The following is a 21,050-nucleotide window of genomic DNA, read 5'->3' on the forward strand; positions in this document are numbered from 1 at the left end:
AAATGTCAATAATCTGGGATTTGAAGTTTTGATTATGAAGGGTTTTGATTGAGTAGACAAGGAGAAATTGTTTCCGGTGGCAGGAGGATCGGTAACCAGAGGACATAGATTTATTATCGGAATTGCATCTCTCCATTTTACTCACACTAGAAAATAAAGGGAGAAGCTAGTTAGATCATAGAATCATAGAATAATACAGAAGGAGGCCATTCAGCCCATCAAGCCTGCACTGGCTCCTTCAAAGAACAATCCTGTTAGTCTCATCCCTCCACATTTTCCCCATATTTCTGCAATTTTTTTCTCCTTCAATTACTTCTCCAATTCCTTTTTGAAGGCTACTACTGAATCTGTATCCACCAACCCATCAGACAGTGCATTCCAAATCCTAACTACTCATTGCATAAAAAGTTTTTCCTCTGCCGTCAAGCAGCTACTGTCTTGACTGCTGATATAAAATAATTACTGAGCGTGGCCAAACAATGTGCATATTAAACAAGCTGATTACCCAACACATTATTTGGTCCCAGGTTATGATTTTAAAAACCCTGGTTTTTTTGCCAATCATTTTAAGTCTGTGCCCTTTAGTTATTGACTCTTCAGCCTTTGGAAACTATTTCTCTTTATTTATTCTATTTAAACCCTTCCTGATTTTAAACTTAAGTATTCTCTGCTCTAAGGAACTCCAGCTTCTCCAGTTTATCCGCACAAATTCCTGGAACCATTCTAGTAAATCTCTTCTGTAACTTCTCCAAGGCGGTTTGTTTGTCAGCTCCCCAGAAGGCGAGGCTGCAGTGGAGGACCTTGACAGGGTGGCATACAGGAGTCCATTGACGGGCATGCACACTGAGATGCTGGATGCATTGGCTGGCCTGCCAGACAGCTTCCTGTCACTGACAAGGAGCATGAAGGAGCCTGGCTCAAAGTTGCCAGAAGTAATTGCACAGAGATTGTCCTCTTCTGACCCAGAGGCACTGCCACTGCTGCCAGTGTAGAATAGCAAGCAAGTTATGCTAAACCTTTATAAATCACTAGTTAGGCCCCAACTGAGTTTGCGGATGTTACAAAACTCTGAACTGTAGTAAACAGTGAGGAGGATAGGAAAAGATTTCAGGACAGCATATGCAGATTAATGAAATGACAGTTGCAACTTAATGCAGACAAGTGTGAAACGATGCATTTTGGTGGAAAGAATGAGGAGAGGAAATATAAATTGAATGGTACAATTTTAAAGGAGGTGCAGGAACAGAGAGACCCGGAGTTGTATGGACACAAATCTTTGAAGGTGGCAGGACAGGGCGAGACGTATTTAAAAAAGCATATGGGATCCTTGGCTTTATAAACAGAGGCACAGAGAACAAAAGCAAGGAAATTATTCTAAACCCTTATAAATCGCTGGTTAGGCCCCAGCTGGAGGATTGTGTCCAATTCTGGGCTCCACACATTAGGAAGGAAGACAAGGCCCGAGAGAGGGTGCAGAGCAGATTTACTAGAGTGGTGTTAGGGGCATGGGACTTCAGCTACATGGAATAATTAGAGAAGCTAGAATTGTTCTCAGAGCAGAGAAGGTTAAAAGAAGACTTACTAGAGGAGTTCAAAAATCATGAAGGGTTTGGACGGAGTAAATAAGAAGAAACTGTTATTAGTACCAGAAGGGTCAGTAACCAGATTTAAAGTAATTGATGAAGGAACCAGAGGTGAAATGAGGGGAATTGCCTCATGCGAGTTGTTGTGATCTGGAACGCATTACCTGAAAGGGTGGTGGAAGCACATTCAATAATAATTTTTAAAAGGGAATTGAATAAATACTTGAAGGGAAAGATTTTCAGGGCTATGGGGATAGGGCAAGGGAATGAGATTGATTGAATAGTTTGTTCAAAGAGCTGGCATAGGCATGATGGACCAAATGGCCACCTTCTGCACTGTATCATTCTATGATTCTATGAGAAGTTCTATAAGAAATATTGACGTCTGATACATTCCATTCAGGAATTTCAAAAAAGGGAATTAAGGATGCCGGAGATGCGCACGCAATCAGTAAGCCTGAGGATCTCGGAGGGAAAAGCAGGAGCAAAACCTGGAAGTTGGGTACTCGCTGCAGAGGATTATCCCTGGCACAGGTATTGCAGAACAACAATGACAACAAAAAATTGCGTTTTCATAAAGCGTTTAATGTAGAAAAAACATCACAAAGCACTTCACAGAGGCGAAATCGGACTAAAATAGATGCTAAACCAAAGAGGAAGATATTAGGTCAAAAGAATTGGGCTTTAGGGAGGGTCTTAAATGAGGAGGGAGAGACGGAAAGACAGAGGAGTTTAGGGAAGGAGCTTAGGCAAGGAATTCTGGATTTTGGGGTCCAGCTGGCTGAGGGCAAGACGCCAATGGTGGGGTGAAGGTAGAGTGGGATGTCCAAGAGACCAGAGTCAAAGGAATGGATAGTTCTGGGAGGGGGTTGTATGTTTGGAGGAAGTTAAGAGAGAGGGAGGTACGAGGTCATGAAAGGATTTGAACACAAGCGTGAGAATTTTAGTTTGCAGGTTTTGGGGACCAGGAGTCCATACAAGTCATCAAGGACAGGATTAATATGTGGTAAGGACTTGGTGCACAAGAAGATTTGGGATTTAGAATTTTGGATGTGCGGAAGTTTACAGAGCATGGAGAATGGGAAGTCAGCCAGGAGAGCATTGGAATATTCAAGTCTGAAGGTGACAAAGATGTGAATGACAGTTTCATCACCAAATGGGCTGAGGCAAGGGTTGATGTTACAGAGGTGGAAGTAGGCAGTCTTTGAAATGGAGAGGATATGGGATTTGAAACTCAGTTCAGGATCAGGTAGAATACTGAGGTTGCAAATAACCTGGTTCAAAGTGAGACAATGGTCATGGAGGGGGTTGGAATCAATGGCAAGGGAATGAAGTTTGTGGCAGGGGCTGAAGACAGTGGCTTCATTCTTCCCAATGTTTGGAGGAGAGGTGATGAGGGTATAAATGATTCTGCTTTGCTTGCCAGCAAAAAGAAAGGCTTGGGTGAGTCTACATGTCTCAGACTTCTACTGGCCAGGTTAAGGTGCCAAAAACTTCACTGGGTTTATTTTAGAGGCATATGGATCAAAATGGCCAGTGATGGAATGCCAGAATCGAGTAGCGGGCAGGACATTTCAGTACAGTAATAAATTATAAAGTTCCCATGAGGCGAGTACGAGTAAGGCTCTCAAGTGCCCTGCATCTGGTAGTTCCTTTCCAGGTCTAGGTTTGCCCCTGAGTGGTTCTCACATCCTTCCCTTGTTTCCTACCCAAACAGAAGAACGATGACGAATGCGCAGCGTGCAGAGATGGAGGCGAGCTGATCTGCTGTGATGGTTGTCCGAGAGCCTTTCATTTAGGCTGCCTTGTACCTCCCCTCACAGAAATACCCACGTAAGTACTAGAGCTGCAGAAAAATACATCACTTCATAGAATCATAGAATGATACAGCAGAGAAGGCCATTCAGCCCATTGTGCCTGTGCCAGTTAAGGAAAACAAATTAACTTCTACATCACCTGCTGATGCGAAGTCCTTATCTCATACAGCGTGGGAAAGACCCAGTTTCAATCAGTTATCTGTATCAGCTGTGGCTCAGTTGGCAGTATCTTGCCTCTGAGTCAGAAAGCTGTGGGTTCAAGCCCCACTCTGAGACTTGAGCACATACTCCTGATTGGCACTTCACTGCAATATTGAGGGAGTGCTTCACTGCCAGAGGAGCTGTCTTTTGGATGAGAGATTAAACTGAGGCCGATTGCCCCCTCAGGTGGATGTAAAAGGCCCCATGGTGCTACCTCAAAGCAGGGGAGTCCTCCCCAGCATCCACTCAACAACCATAAAACAGTTTATCTGGTAATTATCACATTGCTGTTTATGGGACCTTGCTGTATGCAAATAGACGACCATGTTTCCAACGGTGACAACACTTCAAAAGTATATCATTGGTGGTAAATCAATTTGGGCACCCAGAGGTCATGAAAAGAACCATAAAAATCCAAGTCTTTTCTTCTTTCACTCCTGAGCACTATGCAGCGACACCTACTAACAAGTGTATGCATCAACATCAGGAGAGGATAGGATGGAGTTTGGCTGTAATGTCCCACAGTTTAATGCGATGCCTGCAGTCACAGTCCAGACTAACACAAGAAGAATGCCTACTCAGGTGAGGTGCCAGAGGGAAGTCAGTGAGCGTGGAACAGTACCTTAGTGGGAGTCAATGCTTTCAGGAGAGAAACGGAGAAAATTGAAGGGAAACAAATGAACTTGTTTCTGTTTTATATTAACCCTGTCTCCCATTGAAAAGTCTCAGATGGAACCTGGTCACAGTTTACAACACATTATGCTATTCAATATGTCGAAACCATCCCTTTAAATGTGGTTCAGCTAAGGCTGCTACGTAGGTAAATATGCACTCAGCTAGGTCCCACAAACATCAATGAGATGAGTGTCCTAGTCAATCTGTTTTTTGTGATGTTGGCTTTAAAGGACAAATGATGGCTCAGACATTGGGATAACTCCCCTGCTCTTCTTCAAGTAGTGTAATGATATCCTTTACATCCACTCGAGAGGGCAGACAGGGCCTCCGTTTAAAATCTCATGCAAAAGATGGTGCTTCTGACGATACTGAGAAGGTGTGTTAGTTTAAACCATCTGCTGACATCCTGGTGCTGTTTTACAGATGTCAGATGTCTCTGGTACCCCACCCAAGCTGCCAGTCTTCATGTGTGAGCACAGGCAGTGGGTAATTTTAACTTGTGGCGATACAGTATAATGGGTAATATCTGATTGGTTGCCCATAATACATACTGCCTAATTTTCCTATCCATTGATCTCAGTCAGACTTGGCAGGATATTTGACTGTGGGGAGCATCACAGCTGAACACGAAGATAATCACATCCTCATCTGATAGAGGCCCTCATTATGAAGCTTTCAATTCTAATACTCGGTCTGACACATCCCACCTTTGTTATAAAATTATCAGTATAATTCTCTCTGTGATGCACTGCACCCTCGTTATAAAACTATTATAATACTCTGTATACACCCACCCTCGTTATAAGGCTCTTATATTTGCATCTTAAATTTATAGCAATGTATTTCCTCTCCTAATGCTCGCCTGCCTGTTTGTCTGAGCTGATCTATCACTCATTTTTGTTTTGTTTCTATATCTGCTCAGTGGCACTTGGAGATGTTTGTCCTGCACTCACAAAGGTGGTGACACTCGAGCTACATTATCCGCAGAGTCTGAGAAGAGTCAGCAATCGCGGAACACAGCAGGAGTCCAAGTAAGTCATGTCCTAATGAGGCCCTCATCAGCCCCATCTTTTATGGCACATAGCTTCAAAACAGCCAAAATAGCATATGGCCTTTGAGTCAAGAAAAGTATGTTTAGTATCGTATATGGCATTAATATTGAAAAACAAAGGCAACACAAAACAGCTCAGACCAGCCCAAGACTGGCCTCCCCAGTGAGCCATGCATTCTGCTGTCAGATAGAGATGGATCCAAAAACTTCCTCCTAAGCCACGACATTTATCACCAAAGCTCAGACAATTCGCCTTGGCAGTGATTTCTTGTGGATCCATTCATACCAGAACCAAACAGTATCTCCTGTAATCCTTTCTTCTCCCATGACTGCCCAATAATGTCCTTAATTCCAAATCCAGAATTCTGCCTAATAATCTCCTCACTTCCAAATCCAGAATACTGCCTAATAATGACCTCACTTCCAAATCCAGAATACTGCCTAATAATGACCTCACTTCCAAATCCAGAATACTGCCTAATAATGACCTCACTTCCAAATCCAGAATACTGCCTAATAATGACCTCACTTCCAAATCCAGAATACTGCCTAATAATGACCTCACTTCCAAATCCAGAATACTGCCCAATAATGTCCTTAATTCCAAATCCAGAATTCTGCCTAATAATGACCTCACTTCCAAATCCAGAATACTGCCCAATAATGTCCTTAATTCCAAATCCAGAATACTGCCTAATAATGACCTCACTTCCAAATCCAGAATACTGCCTAATAATGACCTCACTTCCAAATCCAGAATACTGCCCAATAATGTCCTTAATTCCAAATCCAGAATACTGCCTAATAATGACCTCACTTCCAAATCCAGAATACTGCCCAATAATGTCCTTAATTCCAAATCCAGAATACTGCCTAATAATGACCTCACTTCCAAATCCAGAATACTGCCCAATAATGACATCACTTCCAAATCCAAAATATTGCCCAATAATGACCTCACTTCCAAATCCAGAATACTGCCTAATAATGACCTCACTTCCAAATCCAGAATACTGCCTAATAATGACCTCACTTCCAAATCCAGAATACTGCCTAATAATGACCTCACTTCCAAATCCAGAATACTGCCTAATAATGACCTCACTTCCAAATCCAGAATACTGCCTAATAATGACCTCACTTCCAAATCCAGAATACTGCCTAATAATGACCTCACTTCCAAATCCAGAATACTGCCTAATAATGACCTCACTTCCAAATCCAGAATACTGCCTAATAATGACCTCACTTCCAAATCCAGAATACTGCCCAATAATGACATCACTTCCAAATCCAAAATATTGCCCAATAATGACCTCACTTCCAAATCCAGAATACTGCCCAATAATGACATCACTTCCAAATCCAAAATATTGCCCAATAATGACCTCACTTCCAAATCCAGAATACTGCCCAATAATGACATCACTTCCATCTCCAAAATATTGCCCAATAATGACCTCACTTCCAAATCCAGAATACTGCCCAATAATGACATCACTTCCAAATCCAAAATATTGCCCAATAATGACCTCACTTCCAAATCCAGAATACTGCCCAATAATGACATCACTTCCAAATCCAAAATATTGCCCAATAATGACCTCACTTCCAAATCCAGAATACTGCCCAATAATGACATCACTTCCAAATCCAAAATATTGCCCAATAATGACCTCACTTCCAAATCCAGAATACTGCCCAATAATCTCCTCACTTCCAAATCCAGAATACTGCCCAATAATGACATCACTTCCATCTCCAAAATATTGCCCAATAATGTCCTCACTTCCAAATCCAGAATACTGCCCAATAATGTCCTCACTTCCAAATCCAGAATACTGCCCAATAATGTTCTCACTTCCATCTCCAGAATACTACCCAATAATGTCCAGGCTTCCAAATCCAGAATACTACCCAATAATGTCCAGGCTTCCATCTCCAGAATACTGCCCAATAATGTCCAGGCTTCCAAATCCAGAATACTGCCCAATAATGTTCTCACTTCCATCTCCAGAATACTACCCAATAATGTCCAGGCTTCCAAATCCAGAATACTGCCCAATAATGCCCAGGCTTCCAAATCCAGAATACTACCCAATAATGACCTCACTTCCATCTCCAGAATACTGCCCAATAATGTCCTCACTTCCAAATCCAGAATACTGCCCAATAATGTCCTCACTTCCAAATCCAGAATACTGCCCAATAATGACCTCACTTCCAAATCCAGAATACGGCCCAATAATGTCCTCACTTCCAAATCCAGAATACGGCCCAATAATGTCCTCACTTCCAAATCCAGAATACTGCCCAATAATGACCTCACTTCCAAATCCAGAATACTGCCCAATAATGTCCCCACTTCCATCTCTAGGATACTGCCCAATAATGTCCTCACTTCCAAATCCAGAATACTGCCCAATAATGACCTCACTTCCAAATCCAGAATACGGCCCAATAATGTCCTCACTTCCAAATCCAGAATACGGCCCAATAATGTCCTCACTTCCAAATCCAGAATACTGCCCAATAATGACCTCACTTCCAAATCCAGAATACGGCCCAATAATGTCCTCACTTCCAAATCCAGAATACGGCCCAATAATGTCCTCACTTCCAAATCCAGAATACGGCCCAATAATGTCCTCACTTCCAAATCCAGAATACTGCCCAATAATGTCCCCACTTCCATCTCCAGGATACTGCCCAATAATGTCCCCACTTCCATCTCTAGAATACTGCCCAATAATGTCCCCACTTCCATCTCTAGGCTACTGCCCAATAATGTTCCCAATTCCATCTCCAGAATACTGCCCAATAATGTCCCCACTTCCATCTCCAGGATACTGCCCAATAATGTCCCCACTTCCATCTCTAGAATACTGCCCAATAATGTCCCCACTTCCATCTCTAGGCTACTGCCCAATAATGTCCCCACTTCCATCTCTAGGCTACTGCCCAATAATGTCCCCACTTCCATCTCTAGAATACTGCCCAATAATGTCCCCACTTCCATCTCTAGGCTACTGCCCAATAATGTTCCCAATTCCATCTCCAGAATACTGCCCAATAATGTCCCCACTTCCATCTCTAGGCTACTGCCCAATAATGTCCCCACTTCCATCTCTAGAATACTGCCCAATAATGTCCCCACTTCCATCTCTAGGCTACTGCCCAATAATGTCCCCACTTCCATCTCCAGAATACTGCCCAATAATGTCCCCACTTCCATCTCCAGGATACTGCCCAATAATGTCCCCACTTCCATCTCTAGAATACTGCCCAATAATGTCCCCACTTCCATCTCTAGGCTACTGCCCAATAATGTCCCCACTTCCATCTCTAGGCTACTGCCCAATAATGTCCCCACTTCCATCTCTAGAATACTGCCCAATAATGTCCCCACTTCCATCTCTAGGCTACTGCCCAATAATGTTCCCAATTCCATCTCCAGAATACTGCCCAATAATGTCCCCACTTCCATCTCTAGAATACTGCCCAATAATGTCCCCACTTCCATCTCTAGGCTACTGCCCAATAATGTCCCCACTTCCATCTCTAGGCTACTGCCCAATAATGTCCCCACTTCCATCTCCAGAATACTGCCCAATAATGTCCCCACTTCCATCTCCAGGATACTGCCCAATAATGTCCCCACTTCCATCTCTAGAATACTGCCCAATAATGTCCCCACTTCCATCTCTAGGCTACTGCCCAATAATGTCCCCACTTCCATCTCTAGGCTACTGCCCAATAATGTCCCCACTTCCATCTCTAGAATACTGCCCAATAATGTCCCCACTTCCATCTCTAGGCTACTGCCCAATAATGTCCCCACTTCCATCTCTAGAATACTGCCCAATAATGTCCTCACTTCCATCTCTAGGCTACTGCCCAATAATGTCCCCACTTCCATCTCTAGGCTACTGCCCAATAATGTCCCCACTTCCATCTCTAGGCTACTGCCCAATAATGTCCCCACTTCCATCTCTAGGCTACTGCCCAATAATGTCCCCACTTCCATCTCTAGGCTACTGCCCAATAATGTCCCCACTTCCATCTCTAGAATACTGCCCAATAATGTCCCCACTTCCATCTCTAGGCTACTGCCCAATAATGTTCCCAATTCCATCTCCAGAATACTGCCCAATAATGTCCCCACTTCCATCTCTAGGCTACTGCCCAATAATGTCCCCACTTCCATCTCTAGGATACTGCCCAATAATGTCCTCACTTCCATCTCCAGAATACTGCCCAATAATGTCCTCACTTCCATCTCTAGGCTACTGCCCAATAATGTCCCCACTTCCATCTCTAGGATACTGCCCAATAATGTCCTCACTTCCATCTCCAGAATACTGCCCAATAATGTCCTCACTTCCATCTCCAGAATACTGCCTAATAATGACCTCACTTCCAAATCCAAAATATTGCCCAATAATGACCTCACTTCCAAATCCAGAATACTGCCTAATAATGACATCACTTCCAAATCCAAAATATTGCCCAATAATGACCTCACTTCCAAATCCAGAATACTGCCTAATAATGACCTCACTTCCAAATCCAGAATACTGCCTAATAATGACCTCACTTCCAAATCCAGAATACTGCCTAATAATGACATCACTTCCAAATCCAAAATATTGCCCAATAATGACCTCACTTCCAAATCCAGAATACTGCCTAATAATGACCTCACTTCCAAATCCAGAATACTGCCTAATAATGTCCTCACTTCCATCTCCAGAATACTGCCCAATAATGACCTCACTTCCAAATCCAAAATATTGCCCAATAATGACCTCACTTCCAAATCCAGAATACTGCCTAATAATGACATCACTTCCAAATCCAAAATATTGCCCAATAATGACCTCACTTCCAAATCCAGAATACTGCCTAATAATGACCTCACTTCCAAATCCAGAATACTGCCTAATAATGACCTCACTTCCAAATCCAAAATATTGCCCAATAATGACCTCACTTCCAAATCCAGAATACTGCCTAATAATGACCTCACTTCCAAATCCAGAATACTGCCTAATAATGACCTCACTTCCAAATCCAAAATATTGCCCAATAATGACCTCACTTCCAAATCCAGAATACTGCCTAATAATGACATCACTTCCAAATCCAAAATATTGCCCAATAATGACCTCACTTCCAAATCCAGAATACTGCCTAATAATGACCTCACTTCCAAATCCAAAATATTGCCCAATAATGACCTCACTTCCAAATCCAGAATACTGCCCAATAATGACATCACTTCCAAATCCAAAATATTGCCCAATAATGACCTCACTTCCAAATCCAGAATACTGCCCAATAATGACATCACTTCCATCTCCAAAATATTGCCCAATAATGACCTCACTTCCAAATCCAGAATACTGCCCAATAATGACCTCACTTCCAAATCCAGAATACTGCCCAATAATGACCTCACTTCCAAATCCAGAATACTGCCCAATAATGACCTCACTTCCAAATCCAGAATACTGCCCAATAATGACATCACTTCCAAATCCAAAATATTGCCCAATAATGACCTCACTTCCAAATCCAGAATACTGCCTAATAATGACCTCACTTCCAAATCCAAAATATTGCCCAATAATGACCTCACTTCCAAATCCAGAATACTGCCCAATAATGACATCACTTCCAAATCCAAAATATTGCCCAATAATGACCTCACTTCCAAATCCAGAATACTGCCCAATAATGACATCACTTCCAAATCCAAAATATTGCCCAATAATGACCTCACTTCCAAATCCAGAATATTGCCCAATAATGACCTCACTTCCAAATCCAGAATACTGCCCAATAATGACATCACTTCCAAATCCAAAATATTGCCCAATAATGACCTCACTTCCAAATCCAGAATATTGCCCAATAATGACCTCACTTCCAAATCCAGAATACTGCCCAATAATGACATCACTTCCAAATCCAGAATACTGCCCAATAATGACATCACTTCCAAATCCAGAATACTGCCTAATAATGACCTCACTTCCAAATCCAGAATACTGCCCAATAATGACATCACTTCCATCTCCAAAATATTACCCAATAATGTCCTCACTTCCAAATCCAGAATACTGCCCAATAATGTCCAGGCTTCCAAATCCAGAATACTGCCCAATAATCTCCTCACTTCCAAATCCAGAATACTGCCCAATAATGACATCACTTCCATCTCCAAAATATTGCCCAATAATGTCCTCACTTCCAAATCCAGAATACTGCCCAATAATGTCCAGGCTTCCAAATCCAGAATACTGCCCAATAATGTCCAGGCTTCCAAATCCAGAATACTGCCCAATAATGTCCAGGCTTCCAAATCCAGAATACTGCCCAATAATGTCCTCACTTCCAAATCCAGAATACTGCCCAATAATATCCTCACTTCCAAATCCAGAATACTGCCCAATAATGTCCTCACTTCCAAATCCAGAATACTGCCCAATAATGTTCTCACTTCCATCTCCAGAATACTACCCAATAATGTCCAGGCTTCCAAATCCAGAATACTGCCCAATAATGTCCAGGCTTCCAAATCCAGAATACTGCCTAATAATGACATCACTTCCAAATCCAAAATATTGCCCAATAATGACCTCACTTCCAAATCCAGAATACTGCCTAATAATGACCTCACTTCCAAATCCAAAATATTGCCCAATAATGACCTCACTTCCAAATCCAGAATACTGCCCAATAATGACATCACTTCCAAATCCAAAATATTGCCCAATAATGACCTCACTTCCAAATCCAGAATACTGCCCAATAATGACATCACTTCCATCTCCAAAATATTGCCCAATAATGACCTCACTTCCAAATCCAGAATACTGCCCAATAATGACCTCACTTCCAAATCCAGAATACTGCCCAATAATGACCTCACTTCCAAATCCAGAATACTGCCCAATAATGACCTCACTTCCAAATCCAGAATACTGCCCAATAATGACATCACTTCCAAATCCAAAATATTGCCCAATAATGACCTCACTTCCAAATCCAGAATACTGCCTAATAATGACCTCACTTCCAAATCCAAAATATTGCCCAATAATGACCTCACTTCCAAATCCAGAATACTGCCCAATAATGACATCACTTCCAAATCCAAAATATTGCCCAATAATGACCTCACTTCCAAATCCAGAATACTGCCCAATAATGACATCACTTCCAAATCCAAAATATTGCCCAATAATGACCTCACTTCCAAATCCAGAATATTGCCCAATAATGACCTCACTTCCAAATCCAGAATACTGCCCAATAATGACATCACTTCCAAATCCAAAATATTGCCCAATAATGACCTCACTTCCAAATCCAGAATATTGCCCAATAATGACCTCACTTCCAAATCCAGAATACTGCCCAATAATGACATCACTTCCAAATCCAGAATACTGCCCAATAATGACATCACTTCCAAATCCAGAATACTGCCTAATAATGACCTCACTTCCAAATCCAGAATACTGCCCAATAATGACATCACTTCCATCTCCAAAATATTACCCAATAATGTCCTCACTTCCAAATCCAGAATACTGCCCAATAATGTCCAGGCTTCCAAATCCAGAATACTGCCCAATAATCTCCTCACTTCCAAATCCAGAATACTGCCCAATAATGACATCACTTCCATCTCCAAAATATTGCCCAATAATGTCCTCACTTCCAAATCCAGAATACTGCCCAATAATGTCCAGGCTTCCAAATCCAGAATACTGCCCAATAATGTCCAGGCTTCCAAATCCAGAATACTGCCCAATAATGTCCAGGCTTCCAAATCCAGAATACTGCCCAATAATGTCCTCACTTCCAAATCCAGAATACTGCCCAATAATATCCTCACTTCCAAATCCAGAATACTGCCCAATAATGTCCTCACTTCCAAATCCAGAATACTGCCCAATAATGTCCCCACTTCCATCTCTAGGATACTGCCCAATAATGACCTCACTTCCAAATCCAGAATACTGCCCAATAATGTCCAGGCTTCCAAATCCAGAATACTGCCCAATAATGTCCTCACTTCCAAATCCAGAATACTGCCCAATAATATCCTCACTTCCAAATCCAGAATACTGCCCAATAATGTCCTCACTTCCAAATCCAGAATACTGCCCAATAATATCCTCACTTCCAAATCCAGAATACTGCCCAATAATGTCCTCACTTCCAAATCCAGAATACTGCCCAATAATGTCCTCACTTCCAAATCCAGAATACTGCCCAATAATGTCCAGGCTTCCAAATCCAGAATACTGCCCAATAATGTCCTCACTTCCAAATCCAGAATACTGCCCAATAATATCCTCACTTCCAAATCCAGAATACTGCCCAATAATGACCTCACTTCCAAATCCAGAATACTGCCCAATAATGTCCTCACTTCCAAATCCAGAATGCGGCCCAATAATTTCGTCACTTCCAAATCCAGAATACTGCCCAATAATGACCTCACTTCCAAATCCAGAATACTGCCCAATAATGACCTCACTTCCAAATCCAGAATACTGCCCAATAATGTCCTCACTTAGATCTCCAGAATACTGCCCAATAATGTCCTCACTTAGATCTCCAGAATATTGCCCAATAATGTCCTCACTTCCAAGTCCAGAATACTGCCCAATAATATCCTCACTTCCAAATCCAGAATACTGCCCAATAATGACCTCACTTCCAAATCCAGAATACTGCCCAATAATGACCTCACTTCCAAATCCAGAATACTGCCCAATAATGTCCTCACTTAGATCTCCAGAATACTGCCCAATAATGTCCTCACTTAGATCTCCAGAATATTGCCCAATAATGTCCTCACTTCCAAGTCCAGAATACTGCCCAATAATATCCTCACTTCCAAATCCAGAATACTGCCCAATAATGTCCTCACTTCCAAATCCAGAATGCGGCCCAATAATTTCGTCACTTCCAAATCCAGAATACTGCCCAATAATGTCCTCACTTCCATCTCTAGGATACTGCGCAATAATGTCCCCACTTCCATCTCTAGGATACTGCCCAATAATGTCCCCAATTCCATCTCCAGGATACTGCCCAATAATGTCCCCAATTCCATCTCCAGGATACTGCGCAATAATGTCCCCACTTCCATCTCTAGGATACTGCCCAATAATGTTCCCACTTCCATCTCTAGGATACTGCCCAATAATGTCCCCACTTCCATCTCTAGGATACTGCCCAATAATGTTCCCACTTCCATCTCTAGGATACTGCCCAATAATGTTCCCACTTCCATCTCTAGGATACTGCCCAATAATGTTCCCACTTCCATCTCTAGGATACTGCCCAATAATGTTCCCACTTCCATCTCTAGGATACTGCCCAATAATGTTCCCACTTCCATCTCTAGGATACTGCCCAATAATGTCCCCACTTCCATCTCTAGGATACTGCCCAATAATGTCCCCAATTCCATCTCCAGGATACTGCCCAATAATGTCCTCACTTAGATCTCCAGAATACTGCCAAATAATGTCCCCACTGCCATCTCCAGGATAATGCCCAATAATGTCCTCACTTAGATCTCCAGAATACTGCCAAATAATGTCCTCACTTCCATCTCCAGGATACTTCCCAATAATGTCCTCACTTCCAAATCCAGAATACTGCCCAATAATGTCCCCACTTCCATCTCTAGGCTACTGCCCAATAATGTCCCCACTTCCATCTCCAGGATACTGCCCAATAATGTTCCCACTTCCATCTCGAGGATACTGCCCAATAATGTCCCCACTGCCATCTCTAGGATACTGCCCAATAATGTCCCCACTTCCATCTCCAGGATACTGCCCAATAATGTCCCCACTGCCATCTCTAGGATACTGCCCAATAATGTCCCCACTTCCATCTCCAGGATATTGCCCAATAATGTCCTCACTTCCAAATCCAGAATACTGCCCAATAATGTCCCCACTGCCATCTCTAGGATACTGCCCAATAATGTCCCCACTTCCATCTCCAGGATATTGCCCAATAATGTCCTCACTTCCAAATCCAGAATACTGCCCAATAATGTCCTCACTTCCATCTCTAGGATACTGCCCAATAATGTCCCCACTTCCATCTCTGGGATACTGCCCAATAATGTCCCCACTGCCATCTCCAGAATACTGCCCAATAATGTCCCCACTTCCATCTCTGGGATACTGCCCAATAATGTCCCCACTGCCATCTCCAGAATACTGCCCAATAATGTCCCCACTGCCATCTCCAGAATACTGCCCAATAATGTCCCCACTTCCATCTCTGGGATACTGCCCAATAATGTCCTCACTGCCATCTCCAGAATACTGCCCAATAATGTCCTCACTGCCATCTCCAGAATACTGCCCAATAATGTCCCCACTTCCATCTCTGGGATACTGCCCAATAATGTCCTCACTGCCATCTCCAGAATACTGCCCAATAATGTCCTCACTGCCATCTCCAGAATACTGCCCAATAATGTCCCCACTGCCATCTCCAGAATACTGCCCAATAATGTCCCCACTTCCATCTCCAGAATACTGCCCAATAATGTCCCCACTGCCATCTCCAGAATACTGCCCAATAATGTCCCCACTGCCATCTCCAGAATACTGCCCAATAATGTCCCCACTTCGATCTCCAGAATACTGCCCAATAATGTCCCCACTTCCATCTCTAGAATACTGCCCAATAATGTCCCCACTTCGATCTCCAGAATACTGCCCAATAATGTCCCCACTGCCATCTCCAGAATACTGCCCAATAATGTCCCCACTTCGATCTCCAGAATACTGCCCAATAATGTCCCCACTTCCATCTCTAGAATACTGCCCAATAATGTCCCCACTTCCATCTCTAGGATACTGCCCAATAATGTCCCCACTTCGATCTCCAGAATACTGCCCAATAATGTCCCCACTGCCATCTCTAGGATACTGCCCAATAATGTCCCCACTTCCATCTCTAGGATACTGCCCAATAATGTCCCCACTGCCATCTCTAGGATACTGCCCAATAATGTCCTCACTTCCTTCTCCAGAATACTGCCCAATAATGTCCTCACTTCCTTCTCCAGAATACTGCCCAATAATGTCCTAACTTCCATCTCCAGGTTACTGCCCAATAATATCCTCACTTCCATCTCCAGAATACTGCCCAAATATGTCCTAACTTCCATCTCCAGGTTACTGCCCAATAATATCCTCACTTCCATCTCCAGAATACTGCCCAATAATGTCCTCACTTCCATCTCCAGAATACTGCCCAATATTGTCCTCACTGCCATCTCCAGAATACTGCCCAATAATGTCCTCACTTCCATCTCTAGGATACTGCCCAATAATGTCCCCACGTTCATCTCTAGGATACCGCCCAATAATGTCCCCACTTCCATCTCCAGAATACTGCCCAATAATGTCCTCACTTCCATCTCCAGAATACTGCCCAATAATGTCCTCATTTCCGTGTCCAGAATACTGCCCAATAATGTCCTCATTTCCAAATCCAGAATACTGCCCAATAATGTCCTCCTTGCCAAATCCAGAATACTGCCCAATAATGTCCTCCTTGCCAAATCCAGAATACTGCCCAATAATGTCCTCATTTCCGTGTCCAGAATACTGCCCAATAATGTCCTCATTTCCAAATCCAGAATACTGCCCAATAATGTCCTCATTTCAATTCCAGAATACTGCCCAATAATGTCCTCACTTCCATCTCCAGAATACCTCCCAATAATGTCCTCATTTCCGTGTCCAGAATACTGCCCAATAATGTCCTCATTTCCAAATCCAGAATACTGCCCAATAATGTCCTCCTTGCCAAATCCAGAATACTGCCCAATAATGTCCTCCTTGCCAAATCCAGAATACTGCCCAATAATGTCCTCATTTCCGTGTCCAGAATACTGCCCAATAATGTCCTCATTTCCAAATCCAGAATACTGCCCAATAATGTCCTCATTTCCAAATCCAGAATACTGCCCAATAATGTCCTCCTTGCCAAATCCAGAATACTGCCCAATAATGTCCTCCTTGCCAAATCCAGAATACTGCCCAATAATGTCCTCATTTCCGTGTCCAGAATACTGCCCAATAATGTCCTCATTTCCAAATCCAGAATACTGCCCAATAATGTCCTCATTTCCATCTCCAGAATACTGCCCAATAATGTCCTCATTTCCAAATCCAGAATACTGCCCAATAATGTCCTCATTTCAATTCCAGAATACTGCCCAATAATGTCCTCACTTCCATCTCCAGAATACTGCCCAATAATGTCCCCACTTCCATCTCCAGAATACTGCCCAATAATGTCCTCACTTCCATCTCCAGAATACTGCCCAATAATGTCCCCACTTCCATCTCCAGAATACTGCCCAATAATGTCCTCACTTCCATCTCCAGAATACTGCCCAAAAATGTCCTCACTTCCAAATCCAGAATACTGCCCAATAATGTCCCCACTTCCATCTCCAGAATACTGCCCAATAATGTCCTCACTTCCAAATCTAGGATACTGCCCAATAATGTCCCCACTTCCATCTCCAGAATACTGCCCAATAATGTCCCCACTTCCATCTCCAGAATACTGCCCAATAATGTCCTCACTTCCATCTCCAGAATACTGCCCAATAATGTCCTCACTTCCATCTCCAGAATACTGCCCAATAATGTCCTCACTTCCAAATCCAGAATACTGCCCAAAAATGTCCTCACTTCCATCTCCAGAATACTGCCCAATAATGTCCTCACTTCCAAATCCAGAATACTGCCCAATAATGTCCCCACTTCCATCTCTAGGATATGGCCCCATAATGTTCCCACTTCCATCTCTCGGATACTGCCCAATAATGTCCCCACTTCCATCTCCAGAATACTGCCCAATAATGTCCTCACTTCCAAATCCAGAATACTGCCCAATAATGTTCCCACTTCCATCTCTCAGATACTGCCCAATAATGTTCCCACTTCCATCTCTAGGATACTGCCCAATAATGTCCCCACTTCCATCTCTAGGATACTGCCCAATAATGTCCCCACTTCCATCTCCAGGATACTGCCCAATAATGTCCCCACTGCCATCTCCAGAATACTGCCCAATAATGTCCTCACTTCCATCTCCAGAATACTGCCCAATAATGTCCTCGCTTCCATCTCCAGAATACTGCCCAATAATGTCCTCGCTTCCATCTCCAGAATACTGCCCAATAATGTCCTCGCTTCCATCTCCAGAATACTGCCCAATAATGTCCTCGCTTCCATCTCCAGAATACTGCCCAATAATGTCCTCACTTCCATCTCCAGAATACCTCCCAATAATGTCCTCACTTCCATCTCCAGAATACTGCCCAATAATGTCCTCACTTCCATCTCTAGAATACTGCCCAATAATGTCCTCACTTCCATCTCTAGAATACTGCCCAATAATGTCCTCGCTTCCATCTCCAGAATACTGCCCAATAATGTCCTCGCTTCCATCTCCAGAATACTGCCCAATAATGTCCTCACTTCCATCTCTAGAATACTGCCCAATAATGTCCTCACTTCCATCTCCAGAATACTGCCCAATAATGTCCTCACTTCCATCTCTAGAATACTGCCCAATAATGTCCTCGCTTCCATCTCCAGAATACTGCCCAATAATGTCCTCGCTTCCATCTCCAGAATACTGCCCAATAATGTCCTCACTTCCATCTCTAGAATACTGCCCAATAATGTCCTCACTTCCATCTCCAGAATACTGCCCAATAATGTCCTCACTTCCATCTCCAGAATACTGCCCAATAATGTCCTCACTTCCATCTCCAGAATACTGCCCAATAATGTCCTCGCTTCCATCTCCAGAATACTGCCCAATAATGTCCTCACTTCCATCTCTAGAATACTGCCCAATAATGTCCTCGCTTCCATCTCCAGAATACTGCCCAATAATGTCCTCACTTCCATTCCAGAATACCTCCCAATAATGTCCTCACTTCCATCTCCAGAATACTGCCCAATAATGTCCTCACTTCCATCTCCAGAATACTGCCCAATAATGTCCTCACTTCCATTCCAGAATACCTCACAATAATGTCCTCACTTCCATCTCCAGAATACTGCCCAATAATGTCCTCATTTCCAATTCCAGAATACCTCCCAATAATGTCCTCACTTCCATCTCCAGAATACTGCCCAATAATGTCCTCATTTCCAATTCCAGAATACCTCCCAATAATGTCCTCACTTCCATCTCCAGAATACTGCCCAATAATGTCCTCATTTCCAATTCCAGAATACTGCCCAATAATGTCCTCACTTCCATCTCCAGAATACTGCCCAATAATGTCCTCATTTCCAATTCCAGAATACTGCCCAATAATGTCCTCACTTCCATTCCAGAATACTGCCCAATAATGTCCTCACTTCCATTCCAGAATACTGCCCAATAATGTCCTCACTTCCATCTCCAGAATACTGCCCAATAATGTCCTCACTTCCATCTCCAGAATACTGCCCAATAATGTCCTCACTTCCATCTCCAGAATACTGCCCAATAATGTCCTCATTTCCAATTCCAGAATACTGCCCAATAATGTCCTCACTTCCATCTCCAGAATACTGCCCAATAATGTCCTCACTTCCATTCCAGAATACTGCCCAATAATGTCCTCACTTCCATCTCCAGAATACCTCCCAATAATGTCCTCATTTCCAATTCCAGAATACTGCCCAATAATGTCCTCACTTCCATCTCCAGAATACTGCCCAATAATGTCCTCACTTCCATTCCAGAATACTGCCCAATAATGTCCTCACTTCCATCTCCAGAATACCTCCCAATAATGTCCTCATTTCCAATTCCAGAATACTGCCCAATAATGTCCTCATTTCCAATTCCAGAATACTGCCCAATAATGTCCTCACTTCCATCTCCAGAATACTGCCCAATAATGTCCTCATTTCCAATTCCAGAATACTGCCCAATAATGTCCTCATTTCCAATTCCAGAATACTGCCCAATAATGTCCTCACTTCCATTCCAGAATACTGCCCAATAATGTCCTCACTTCCATTCCAGAATACTGCCCAATAATGTCCTCACTTCCATCTCCAGAATACCTCCCAATAATGTCCTCACTTCCATCTCCAGAATACTGCCCAATAATGTCCTCATTTCCAATTCCAGAATACTGCCCAATAATGTCCTCACTTCCATCTCCAGAATACTGCCCAATAATGTCCTCACTTCCATCTCCAGAATACTGCCCAATAATGTCCTCACTTCCATCTCCAGAATACCTCCCAATAATGTCCTCACTTCCATCTCCAGAATACTGCCCAATAATGTCCTCATTTCCAATTCCAGAATACTGCCCAATAATGTCCTCACTTCCATCTCCAGAATACTGCCCAATAATGTCCTCACTTCCATCTCCAGAATACTGCCCAATAATGTCCTCACTTCCATCTCCAGAATACTGCCCAATAATGTCCTCACTTCCATGTCCAGGTTACTGCCCAATAATATCCTCACTTCCATCTCCAGAATACTGCCCAATAATGTCCTCAGTTGCATCTCCAGAATACCTCCCAATAATGTCCTCACTTCCATCTCCAGGTTACTGCCCAATAATGTCCTCACTTCCATCTCTAGAATACTGCCCAATAATGTCCTCACTTCCATTCCAGA

At 42.9% G+C, this 21,050-nt stretch overlaps 1 protein-coding gene across 1 annotated transcript in view; it reads left to right on the top strand.

The window, feature by feature from the left end:
• The window catches only part of aire (autoimmune regulator), a 108,771-nt gene that overhangs the window by 36,661 nt on the left and 51,060 nt on the right, over positions 1-21,050 (top strand). Inside the window, exons 8-10 of the mRNA XM_068041638.1 lie at positions 1,987-2,117; positions 3,301-3,416; positions 5,199-5,307. Of these exons, the coding sequence (XP_067897739.1) occupies positions 1,987-2,117; positions 3,301-3,416; positions 5,199-5,307 (356 nt within the window). The remainder of the gene's footprint in view (positions 1-1,986; positions 2,118-3,300; positions 3,417-5,198; positions 5,308-21,050) is intronic.

This window comes from Heterodontus francisci, chromosome 11 (genome assembly GCF_036365525.1).
Source record: "Heterodontus francisci isolate sHetFra1 chromosome 11, sHetFra1.hap1, whole genome shotgun sequence".
Lineage (NCBI taxonomy): Eukaryota > Metazoa > Chordata > Chondrichthyes > Heterodontiformes > Heterodontidae > Heterodontus > Heterodontus francisci.